General features: G+C 37.9%; 1 protein-coding gene across 1 annotated transcript; it reads right to left on the bottom strand.

Moving 5' to 3' along the window:
- Positions 1 to 4,502: 4,502 nt before the first annotated feature.
- ARPP19 (cAMP-regulated phosphoprotein, 19kDa) lies at positions 4,503 to 11,598 on the bottom strand. The gene is made up of 2 exons (XM_010080910.1): positions 11,475 to 11,598; positions 4,503 to 8,016 (listed from the first exon to the last, which is right to left on the bottom strand). The coding sequence occupies exons 1-2, from the start codon at positions 11,592 to 11,594 to the stop codon at positions 7,846 to 7,848; spliced, it is 291 nt and encodes a 96-aa protein (XP_010079212.1). The 5' UTR covers positions 11,595 to 11,598; the 3' UTR covers positions 4,503 to 7,845.
- Between the last annotated feature and the right edge of the window lie 852 nt (positions 11,599 to 12,450).

The following is a 12,450-nucleotide window of genomic DNA, read 5'->3' as shown; positions in this document are numbered from 1 at the left end:
AATTACTCATTTCTTCATCAGGGCCGTTTCCAGCTTTTGCTGCTTTCCAGCCCCTCTACTCCGAGGTGCGGTTCCCAAACCCGCCCCGCTGCAGCCCGGGCACCGCCACCGCCGGGCCCCGGGCACGGTCCCTCCCCGGCAGACAGCTCCGCTGCTAACACAGGGGATCAGCCTGCTGGGCAGCTGCCTCATCTATTGGATTTACATCTGGGTTACAGCCCACTGCAGCCTCTACGTGCCTGGCTGCCATGCTACACAGATCCCACTGTGTACTTCTGCATCTGTTTCTCAGGGGCCAAGTTTTCCATTTTTTGTTTTCTCTCTCTCATCCTGATCCTATCCCTCAAATCGTTTACCTCTTCCAGCTTGACTGCATCTTTATCATTCAAAGCACTACCGAAAACACTGAAGAGAACTGGGCCCAAACCAGTTCCTTCAAAAAGCAAGTCCAGTTCTCACCAGGAAGGTGCACCTATTGGGAATGAAAAGCATAGTCCCTGTTCTGGTCCTGAGATGGCAGCTCATTTGCTTTATGAATCATTAATTGGTGTTTTCTCAAGCTAGCATTATGGCAAGGGTTCCTTTGACAGCAGAATTGAAGCTATTACTATCTTTCTGTATTTTCCTCCTTCACCTTGGCAGTGCATCCTACCAGTCCAAGTGGTCCAAAATACAAAACAAGTTTGAAACAGTTATGTTTGCCACACTCTCCACCAAAGTACTTTGACTTTTTAAGTGGTATCATCTCTGCACAGCACATCAACTGTTAGGTAACAGCTCTGTATTCAGGGGGCAATATCAGGACTCCCCCTGAAGCTTGCTGTGACTATCAAAGAAACAGACAAATCTGTTCTACAGAGAAAGTGAGCCTTGAAAGAGATGGCTGACCTGCTCAAAATCACTCATCAACTTAGTAACAGCCAGAAATACAAATCAAGCCATCTTGAATCCCAAAATAAACACTCCCAATAAATGCTATAATCTACCTGTCCCTTACTGCTACTATTTGAAGAAAGGAGACAGAGAAAGTAGCAAGCACAAATTAAAAATAGTTACAATGAAAATATGGAGCCTTACCTGGAGCTTTTTGCACAAGATGCAGATATATGGTCTTCACAGCTAGTAAACTAAGGTTAGCAAATTCCGGAAAGAGGTTAAAAATTGTTGATTTTGCTAGGAGAGTTCAGAGTTGAAACTCTAACAAGAACTGAATTTAAAAACACCTTCCTTCCCATGTTCTGCCAGTATGTCCAGGATTATCAACCACAGTTACTGTCGCATGCCTAGGAAGCTCACTCCCCCATCAGCAGAATTGGACACTTGCTCTCAGTCCTAAGAGAAGCCCAGAACTGGTTCCTGTGAATTGCTGTCCAGGTCAGGGTGAGGTTTTTGGCTAATAATTGTGCACAGCTGCTCTTCACATGTACACTATAGCAAAACAGAGAGATCTATACTACAGCTACCAGTCATCTTTCATGTGTAACAGAAAAGTCCTGTGGAGTTCATTTAAGAGTGTGATCATTTGCCTTTAACAAGCTTTAATCTGAGAATCTGGATGTATGAACCACAGAAATCTCACAGTTTTGCTCTCAGAATGGACCTGAACCTCCCCTTTGACTGTGTGCTGCTTCATATCTAATATTTAATACCCTTTCTTCAGGATGGTATCCATTCTAAATGCAAAGACACTAATTTCAGGAGTTCACCTGGACTGTGGATTACTGTATCAGCCTTTCACAGCTGAAGCTCAGGAGCCAAATGTAATTATAAGCCCCAGCAAAAAATAGATATCCAAGTCCAAAATACGCTATGATTTGACACAATTTGCATAAACCAGGATTTCAAATCTGTCATTAAGGACAAGAATTGGGGGCACTGAAAGTTGCCAAGGAACAACCTGTTTGTAATTTATCTAGACTGACTACTTAATTATTACTTTGTGTCTCCTGCATCAAATATTTGCTGGCAAGATTTTAAATGTCCTCATCTCATATCTTGCACAGCATCTTTTCAAAAAGATCATTTATGGCATTCAATTTCAGAGTGTATTCCCAGGGTATTCCAGCTGACAATGTATGGCTGATGTAGCTGACACAGTCCACATGCATAATTGTATACTAAATTTGAACCCCATTAAAAGAAGACTGAAAATAATCCTTCTATGAATTGAGATTAGTTTATGTAATTTTTTTCAGAAGTGACTACAAAGCATCTGTCCTATGTTTTTTCTTACTTCTATGTTCTGTTTACATCCATGATCTGTTCAACTGTGGCAGAAAAATTCCCTTCTCAGTTAGGACTTCCTATTCTGCTGCTGTCATGCTGTGCTGCAAGTGAGCAGTGGATTCTCTGTTGACCAGACAAAAAAGGGAAATCATTAGAAGCACAGAAATAATACAGGTTGGTAACATGGAATATGAGATGGTCTGTGTGGCACAGTGGATGAGCCTGTCCGCTCCTTCAGAAAAGCATTTCTGTTTTCAACATTCACCATCAGTTTAATTCCAAGAGGCTTTCACTTGGAAAGACAGACAAACCGAACTGAGGAATTCATAGGCTAAAATCCTCCTCCTACCCTTACTTACATTCTCACACTACAAAAATTAGGCCTGTAACTTTTAGATGTAGAAAACAAAACAGGGCTGGTTTCAGCCAGTACCGACTGAACAGCTACCAGTTACCAACTCCGAAATGTAACATAACAGATACGTAGGAAGATATAAAGTCACTTACCATCCATGTATCCTCGTAATAACACTTGGGATTTACTTCCAGGTTTTTTTGGCTTACAGAAAAGACAAGACACAATTCTTAACCTACACGATGAAATTCCATGCAGAAAGCTTGCCTCCACCCATCTATGCCTATACGAGGAAGATTTCTCTGTCTCTAGAATGTCACATACAAATTTTCTTTTCTATGCACTGTCAGAATTCTTTTCAACAGCATAAAAACCATCCCCCGAGAACAGACCTGAAGTTCAGAAGAATCCACAGCTCTCATTCTTGCATTTAAGCATCCGTATAATTTCAGACATGTAATTCAATGTCGCGCATTTAAAAATCCAAATCACATTTTTCAAGGAAGACTCTTGGAGTCGTTTTTCCCCTCAAACCCAGTAAGGAAACAACCCTACCATGCCACCATATACAGAAGTACCAGCAGAGGTTGAATCCAATCTCTGTGGAGACTCCCTGAATCCAGAATGCCAATGACAGTTATTTGGCTATTCTGCAATATTGTCAAGGGAAGTTGACAGATTATCCAACCATGTTCCTGTTATTAAAAAAGAGCTACAACACTGTTCTGCAATAAGGTAAAAAAACCTAAACCCAACTGAAATCTGTTATTAAATGTAGACAAGGTCAGAAACAAAAAGGACCTCATTCTTCCCATTTTAAACCCAAGTCAAATAAACATCTGAAATCGGTGGGGGTTTTGTCAATATTTTCCAAAGCAGTAAGTAAACAGCCTTCTGTGCCTGCTACAAATACACAAGAATATTTATCATAAACATGTAACAAGCAGCATCCTCATTGTAACAAAGATGTACTGCCTGAGAACAGGGACAATTCAGTCATCTGCCCCTCAACTAAAGCTTTTTCAAGCACATCAGCTGAGCTCAAGGCTGTCTGCCTCTGTGCTAGTACTCCAGAAACATTTTCAAGATACTTAATGGGAATAAATGCTTTGAATATGCATAGAACTTTTCAGATTTCCAGTTACTCTGGATCTATAGATGCCACAAATTGGGATGAAAAAGCCAAAGATGTGGATCTGAAAGAAGGTGGCTCACTTGTACTAAAGCAGGAATAAATAACCAAACCACACATGCAGCCCAACTCCACTTTAAGATAAAACAAACAACATTCATCCTGCTTGCGTGCTCCCCCCATCCACTCGTCCCAACCTCACAGAAAGCTGCCCAGCCATCAAATAAACAAGATACTGCAATCCTGCCTCCCTCCTGAACAACATGGTCATGTTTCACAAGAATAGCCACTAAATGCAAAGCTTTTTGGAGCACAGGTCTGTCAACTGTACCTGCCTCAGCTCTAATTAGAAACAGATTTGGGCAATAAATCTTTGCCTGAAGATTGATGCCACTCCCCATAGAGAGATGCAGATAAGTTACTTTAGGTTACTAATGCCAGTGTTAATGCAGCCTTTGCACCATCTCAGCATGGTATTTGAATGACACTACTTCTCCTCTGTTTGTTGGAGATGCAGAGTATAGAGGGTGTTACTATGACCTTGGTGACTAAGCTAACTGTGTAAATATACTACATATGTCCTGAAGTTGCAGAAAGATCAGCCCCTAAGTCACAGTCTGAATATGAAATTAGTTGGTCTTTTTCCAGCATCTTGATTTATTGGAAAAGTAGCCATATTCAGGCCAATACAGTCTGTAGCAATGCAAACTTCTATATATCAACCTAATTCCCAGAAATCCCCTTCACTCACTGCAAGGGACCAAAACAATCACCTGTTACGGAGTTTTGAAACAATAAGCTTTAATTGCCTTATTAGAAAAATAAGCACTGAAATATATATATAAATGTGATTACATTAAAGTAATTCTGTAGTCTAACATACTAGAAACCAAAGGCCAGTCATATTTTTAATGATACAGAGTAGCAAGATTTCGGTTTTAGAAATTTTCCGTAGAGAATACCGAAGTATGCAGTATCTTTTAGGAAACCACAGTAAAGACGAGACAAATCTCCACATTGCAATAAAAACTAAGTAGATCAATTTATTCTGTATACTATACAATGTGTAAGTTTGTAAAGAACAATTGACATTTTCATCACCTTAACATCTTGACTGGGCGTAAATATGTCCAACAAAATGTATTCCTGTGGCCTTTACACAAACACTGTCCTACTACATCAAGAACAATGAGAGGGAAGCCTTTGGTACTACAGATTTGGGGACATATTTGTGAAGTTGTAATTAATCCACTTAAGTATCTTGAATAAAATGGTGCTATCTGCTAATATAAGCCTACATGAGTACTACTCTAATAACTAAACACTTGTCTATCTTTAAAGGCAAGATATGAAAGGGACTGCCAGTCTACAGTGTGGATTGGTTTTCTTTGAAAAAGGTAATTATCAAATGGTAAAACTCATATAATACATTATGTACATAAGTTTGGATAGCTGAGTTATCTTGCTGGAGGAAGCTGAAAGTAAGCATTGATTTGCAGCCATGTTGATTTACTGTTAAGTGATTATTGGATTTAAGTTTTATACAGCGTACAGAATCAAAATAGCTGTGCCTGCTGCTGAGGTCTCTCAGATGTGAAGACTTGTAATCAGTCACTGACCTAGTTAGTATTACAGTACTTCAAATATACACATGGGTAATATATTCATAGCTGAATTTGTAGTAATCTTTAAGAACTGCAGATCACTGAGTGAACATTGGAAGAGTTCACGTTGTCCAACCAGCAGGGCAAGCCGAGCTGTACCTAGGTGAGTGGAATGTTTAAATTTAAATGGCTATTTTTTTTACACCTTCCCAAACATCAAGAAAGCTCATCTTATGTAAGCTACAGAATAGTGGCACCAGACAATACACAGCAAGTCACCTTAAATTGTTCAAAATTTGTTTCAGGCCCAGTCCTATCATTAAGTTTCAATTTCATTTATCCATACAAAAATAAAGAGGGATTTTCACATTAGGACAAACATCTGTAAAACGCAGTTTGCTTCAATGTATCCAGTTTCCTTGCTATTCTCCCAGCCTGATTTCTTACTTAAAGAAGTAAGTCAGATTCTTCAACCTGTTCTGCAAAAATCACTAATTCTTTATACTAGTGAAGGATAAACAATAAGGACAGTCCTGACAAAGCCTACTTAGTGGCTAGAAAAGGGCTATACAGACTTGAAAAGAATCAGATTAGCAATTTCTAAATTCTCTGGAATGACTTCTCTTGAGCCAAAGACATTATACAGACACCAATATACTTTGCCTGTGTTCTGATCAAAACAGAACCAAATTGAGATTTTTTTCTTTTTTTCTTGGTTATTTATTTATGTTTGCCTTTAGAAGAGAGCATTGAAGAAAATATGGGCCAGTGTTCTTTTTGACTAGCAGTCCTTTATCTTGTAAGACCTTTCTGAATGTCAACAAAAAGCACATCTTTCTAAAAACATGCATCCTTAACAGTGTTTTCTTTTACAATGCCCACATTGGTGCTTTTTTTTAATAGGCTGTTTCATAACAGTTTCTTTAAATAAAAAAGTATTCCGTAAACCATCTTTTAAAGAGTTTCCTATGCTCCAAAAAAACCCAAAGTCTGTGATTACCTATATTAAAATCAATTACATTATGGATCATACTGCATTTTTAATATTCTGATTTAATTGAACAAATGTGCTTTTAAATGTATCAAGTTACCTGTCTAATATCAGCTATGTATTCTGGTGATCTAGTACTTAGGATCTGCATCATAAAGCTGAACTGAAGTTCATTGTTCTTTTCAGACATTAAAAGTTACCTATTTCTCAACAGGTCATTATACAAATACCACTTCCAGTTCTTTGTTTCCCCAAAGTCAATGAGGGGCTGCTGTATAACAAAAAGAAAAGGAGTTAATTTACTACCACTTCAGGAGTCCAAAAAAAAAAAATTATACCCTTCTGTCTAAAATAGCCCCAAGACAATTGCATATCAAACCTTAGCAAGCCTAGTTTTGGAGTTCACCACACAGGAAACTCTCGAACAGTACATTTAGCCATCTCCCATGTCATCAGACAGAGCATTTCAGCTTTAAAAGCCTAAAGGACCGCTGAACAGAAAGGGCACTTGCCTCCACATACAGGTTAAAATTCCAGATTTATATCTGAATGCTGGATGCTGTTGCAAAACAAAATATGTAACTGCAAAAGCATAAAGCTGAGTCAAGTGTAAATAGAACTGTTTCACAAACTTCAGGTATTCAATTTTTACTTTCAGTAGCAAGACTCTGGGCTCTTAGTTTCAGGACAAGACTTTGAAAGATACAGAATCACTTGTGCTTTGATTGGCACGTTATCTGCTTTTTAAAATGTAAAACTAAGAGACGTTTGCAAAAGGTTGTGCAAAACTATTGTATTTACAAAAATGGCACAAGAGTGAATTCAACAGTCTATGCACATGCACACTTCATTCACATCTTCAACAAAAGTGTGTCCTAAGCTAAGGAACGGAAAAGAATACCAGCTTCAACAGGCAGTTGTCAATAAGCATTAGATTCACAAGAGTTACACCAGAATGGGCAAATATTGCCCAAGTAAAAACTCTATTGTTAAAGCTGAAACAGGTTTAAGGCCGTTCAAGTTCAAAAGCAGAAACAAAATTCAGTCAGAGCCCTGTCTTTGTTTTTTTACATGCTTTACCATCTAGCAACTTGTGGTCTAAACCTCTATTTTAGACAACAAACCCAAACACAGAAGAAAAACCCAACACAACTGGAGGTTATATTAAATACAAATATGCTGTAATTAGGATGAAATAACAAAAGCAGAAACATTAGAAGTTGTAAAACTTGCGATGTCACTTGCTGGAACCAGTCCTACACTAGGAAATGGGCAATATGTACATTTTCAAGTAGATTACATTGCTCTAACCAAACTTGTCCTTTTTAATCAGTGCATTGTTCTCAACTAGTCCAAATACTACACGTTTTACTCTTAACAGTACTCCCTTATAATAGCAGCACATGCTATCACTACCTGCAAAGCTGTCAGTCTCATGACTTAGTGTAAGAAAGAAAAAGGGGGATGTGAGGGTGAGAAATAACTATTAAGGAGAAATAACAGGAATGAGAATAATCATGCAGTTCAGCTGTTCTCGTCAGCCAGCCAGCTTGCTAGCAACAAGAGATGGTTTCCGCTGTGGAAGATCCTGTGGAGTAGGAATATGGTCACCAGTGACTTCTGTCTTGTCAGGAGCTGCTGTAGGCAGTTGCTTATTCTTCATCTTTGCTTTAGCCATGTTGTAATCACCAGAATCAAAGTATTTTTGCTAGAAGACAAAACACACATATATTTAAAAGTCTGTAATCTTATCAGATGCATACACTGAATTACATGGTTAAATAGATTTTTTTTTTAAATTTTAAAACAGTTATAAAATCTTCTGTATTTGGCACAGTAGCTGTATGTTGATTAAAAAAAATGGTATCAAGATCATTAAGCACACATAGCTAAACTCTTAACGCTAGTTAAGTATACAGTTAAGGTTCTACATATACCATTTAACTCACACCATACATGAACATTATTTTTGCCCTTTTTTTTTCCAAAAGCTCTGGTCTCCCACAAGTGAAACCTTGAATTTTGTAAATTTTGTGACAGTGAACAAGTTCTGCTACACAGAATAACCAAACATTGCATGACCTAAAGCTGGAGAATAGAGCCCTCTCTATCATACCAGAAGATCAAAGTAGCATGAAACTGCATGCTAACAAGAAAACCTCTTATCCGCATATATTAAAACAGTGAAACTATAATCCCTAAAGTTCCAAACCCATTATTTAGTGAAGTCAGATCTACTGTGCAGTCCTTCTTAAAAGCACAGTATGAAGGAAATTCTTATACCACACTCCAGGTTTCTTGTGAATATAAAAGTGAATACATTAAGTTTCAATTTCTAGAGCAGTGTTCCTTAATATTTCAGCAAATTTTTATTAGCGTTACCTTTAACAGTCTTTTTTGTTGTCAGTTTTCTCAAGATATTAAGTTCTCTATGGATGTTAAAGCCAAATGACCGTTACGATTTATCTGCATCATGGTCAGATGAGGCATGGAATTTCATCCAAGGTCTGCATCAGGTCCTCAACTGCTCACTGACACATTTCACGGAGAAAGTTGCTTTTTGTTTACATCCTACAATGAGGTCTACCACTAAGGTATGTGTAACCCATTATTTTGAACAGATTGTCATCTGAGGCAAAAAAAAAATTGATTCAGGACAAAGATTTACACTAGCAACTGCTCCTTACAATCACAACCTTCTCTGAAGAGAACATTCCCTAGTTAGTTTTATACAGGTTTATTCCTCAGTCAGCTGAACAACAGCCATCACCACCTACTCTGTTTAAGTGCTTCCAGGCAGCATACTACCACCATCCTCTTTATTTTGCATTAGTACTAACCAGCTGCAAAATGTTCAGTAGCAGCAGTTGTTGGAGGGAAGTAATTTGAATACCTGACTTAACAGGCCTTTACTTAAGGAAGAACAGGGAAGGTTGGTCAGCCTCCTGAAGAAGGCTTTAAATGTTCCCTGCCAAAGCCCTGAAGTTACCAAATGTGTTTTTCCCATGCAGTCAGCAGTACATCTGAACCACGCACTTTTATGAATAAACCTTCCCAATTCAATCCTTTTGATGGTGTAATCCCTATTTACACCATGGTGTTATAGCACCGCATCTGCAGACTAGACCTCAAGTTATAACATAACCTGATTTGGAAAAAGGCTTTCATGCCCTTCAAGACTGAAGCAACCAAAAGAAAGTTTTAAACAGCAAATAGGTAATAACAGAATTGCCTGATCTTTAGATGTGCTACTGTTTTTAACAGATACCTATTTCTGTCCACATAAGAGCTCCAAATAGAATCCCTCTACAGGAACATGGTTTAGCATGGTTCCCATCTACTGTGCACCCAATGCAGAACATTTCTGGAGAGCAAGTATCAATGGGTAGGGTGTGTCCTAGTTGCCAAATCAAAGAAAAATTGAGCTACAGTTGACTACATATATTTAGAAGAATATCTGAGAAAACCTACCATCTTTCATGCACTAGAATATCAGTCCATTTATTCTTTTAACTTATTCCTGTATTTTCCTCTGATTTACTCTAGCTTCTCATAGATGGCCTGTATTTGATCCTCCCTTTCAGACTCTATGTCTGTCCACATGTCTTCCATGTCACAAACACTATCTGAAAGCATACTCTCTATCCTCACTCTGTTCTAAACCTCAGCAATCCAGGAAGCCCAAAGTGCACCAGACATCTGTATCAAATAAAGATGCTTCCTCTTTTAAGACACTGAGCTCACTAAACAAAAATAATAGAAAATAAAATGGAAGAAAGTTATTACCACCACATCAGGAGAGGAGAACTGAAGAAAGCAGATTACGAACTGGAATCTACAACTTTATGCCATCTTTCATCAAAGTAGCAAAATCCCAAACACTCAGTCAATTGAGATGCCCACTGGTCTGCCTCTGCTCAAATTTAAAAATATAGGCTGCAACAACCTCTGCATTAAATAGTGCTGTAATCAAGATGAAGATAACGTACAGATTGTTATTGTTGGTGGTGACTTTTCCTCACATTTGCACTGAGTGCAAGCAGGTCTAATTCCTTTGTGACTATCAATCCTCAGGGAGTGGATGCTGGTCTGTTTTCCTGAATTATCATCACAATACATACTTACCTTCTCCCTTCTATATCTAAACGTACACTGAACCCACTGAAGTATAATTTAGGCTGCCCTTGACCACATAACAGCATAACTCACAAAAGGAATCACTAATCTACAACCTGCCCCTGCCCAGCAGCCATTAACTCTGCTGTATATGCTCCAACTTATTAGAGAAAGCTTATTAAAAAAACCTGCCAACAGTAACAATTCCCAGGTGATGTTACCAGAGAGCACAGAACTAGATCAGCACTGAACTCCAACAGCTGGTTTGCGAACGATTTATACTTGGAATCATTGGGTGCACTCAAAGGGCCTAGACAATAGTAAAAAAAAAAAAAAAACACATTGTGACAGCAATGAAAGCACCATCAGAAGTAGCGATATACTAGGATTATTCCAAGAACAGAGTTCTAGCATGCCTGAAAGGCATTACATAATCACTTTATAAATAATTAAACTAAAAACATAAACAGTTGAATAACTAAGAAAACAAGAGACACTGGTCAAATGTGGAACAATATTGAAATAGTAACCCACTCTTCATTCTTTTTTCATTATTTTTTGGTTAGGGTGTATATTCAGAATTGCACCACTGTTCTCAAGCCACTGATGTCAGATGGTGCCTGTTGTAACACAGCAGACGGTAAGGCTTCGTGTGCTAGAAACATGAATACTAAGAGTGGGCATACGTGTTGGGGACCTAAGAATGAATGGGTAGGATGAGATCAGTACAAAGCAGGGACAAGGTTCTGACCCTTAGTGTTTACTATCGTGTTTTTACGAAGTTTATCACAGAAACACTGAGCCAGCTTCTAAGTTTAATTTTTTCTAAAAAGTGCAGTCAAGCCATTGATGCTGTAAGCAGCTATCCTCCCAATTTGGTTTTATTTTTTGTGCAAACAAATTTTTCTTCCTTGTGCTTTCACAGACAAAATTTAAAATTCTTAGCCTTCTTTTATTCATGCGAAGGCCTCTGGAGTTAAAAAAAAAAAATCACAGATACAGATATTTTGGAATTTCTTGTCCATACCCTGTGGACAATAAAGAACTCACTCCTTTTTGAAGCCTCTTCCTCAAGAAGTCTGAGCCTCCTGGCTTCTGGCCCAGATGAGGATATCTTGCTTTCAATTTTGCTTCTTCAACTTTTTCCGGGCTGATCACCTTATCCTCCATTTCCTGAAAGACAATTAGCAATACTGTAAATTAATATAAAATAATTATTTATGCAGAATACCTTTGCAGGTAATTCACTAACATGCCAGCTTCTGCTACCAAGTGAACATATCAATTATTTGAATAGACATTTTTATCCATTCTCAAATACTGACAGCAGCTGTAGGAGTTCAGCCTCCCATCTGAGATACCTTTCCTGGAGATGTGTTTGAATCTAGTCAACACATTTCTCTTTCACATAAAAGTAGTCCATACCAAAATTAAATTATTCAATTTTGACAAAAAAAAAAAAAAAAAATCACCCAAATGAAAAAACATTTTTTGGTCAAAACAAGGGTTCCACTAAGAAAAAAACAAGTTGAAAGCTGGGCAAGAGCCACAGGACTTTTTTTTACAACTGTCCCTGTTTGATCATAAAGTTGCACAGACAAACTAGCACTTGCACTGCCACAATCTAGTTTGTATGACTGCTCTAACTGTAATGTGTTGATATTAACTGTGAAACAGTGTTAATGCAGCTCAGTCTCAAAAACGTGCCTGCTAGCCTACCGGAACAACAGCAACAATACTGTATTTCTCTATACACATCTATGATTATCCTAAAATTATGAGGATGAAGACAGTCAGTGCATTTGTCTACAATAAAATGCCTATTTTATGAATATACTGTAAAATATGGATGCTCCAAGTAATTATTTGAATATACTCCCTTGGCAAAAACTGCCATTTGTACAACCAGTCTTTCAACACTGACCTCTACTTTACACTCCTCTGTTCCAGTCCATGTAGCAAGTTGATGTATGAATTACAATTTATTTTATTAAATAATTTCTAAAATATATATAGATTTTTTTTT

Source organism: Pterocles gutturalis, unplaced genomic scaffold (assembly GCF_000699245.1).
Source record: "Pterocles gutturalis isolate BGI_N339 unplaced genomic scaffold, ASM69924v1 scaffold49059, whole genome shotgun sequence".
Classification (NCBI taxonomy): domain Eukaryota; kingdom Metazoa; phylum Chordata; class Aves; order Pterocliformes; family Pteroclidae; genus Pterocles; species Pterocles gutturalis.
Note: the sequence above shows the minus strand (reverse complement) of the source record. Positions and strands in the feature narration are given on the sequence as shown.

Bases quoted from the DNA above. Each gene is read 5' to 3' on its own strand.
- ARPP19 (XM_010080910.1), bottom strand. From the start codon at position 11,594: ATGGAGGATAAGGTGATCAGCCCGGAAAAAGTTGAAGAAGCAAAATTG. The intron at 8,017-11,474 runs GTGAGTTCTTTA...TTTGTCTTCTAG, and splicing joins GGAAGAGGCTTCAAAAAGGA to CAAAAATACTTTGATTCTGG.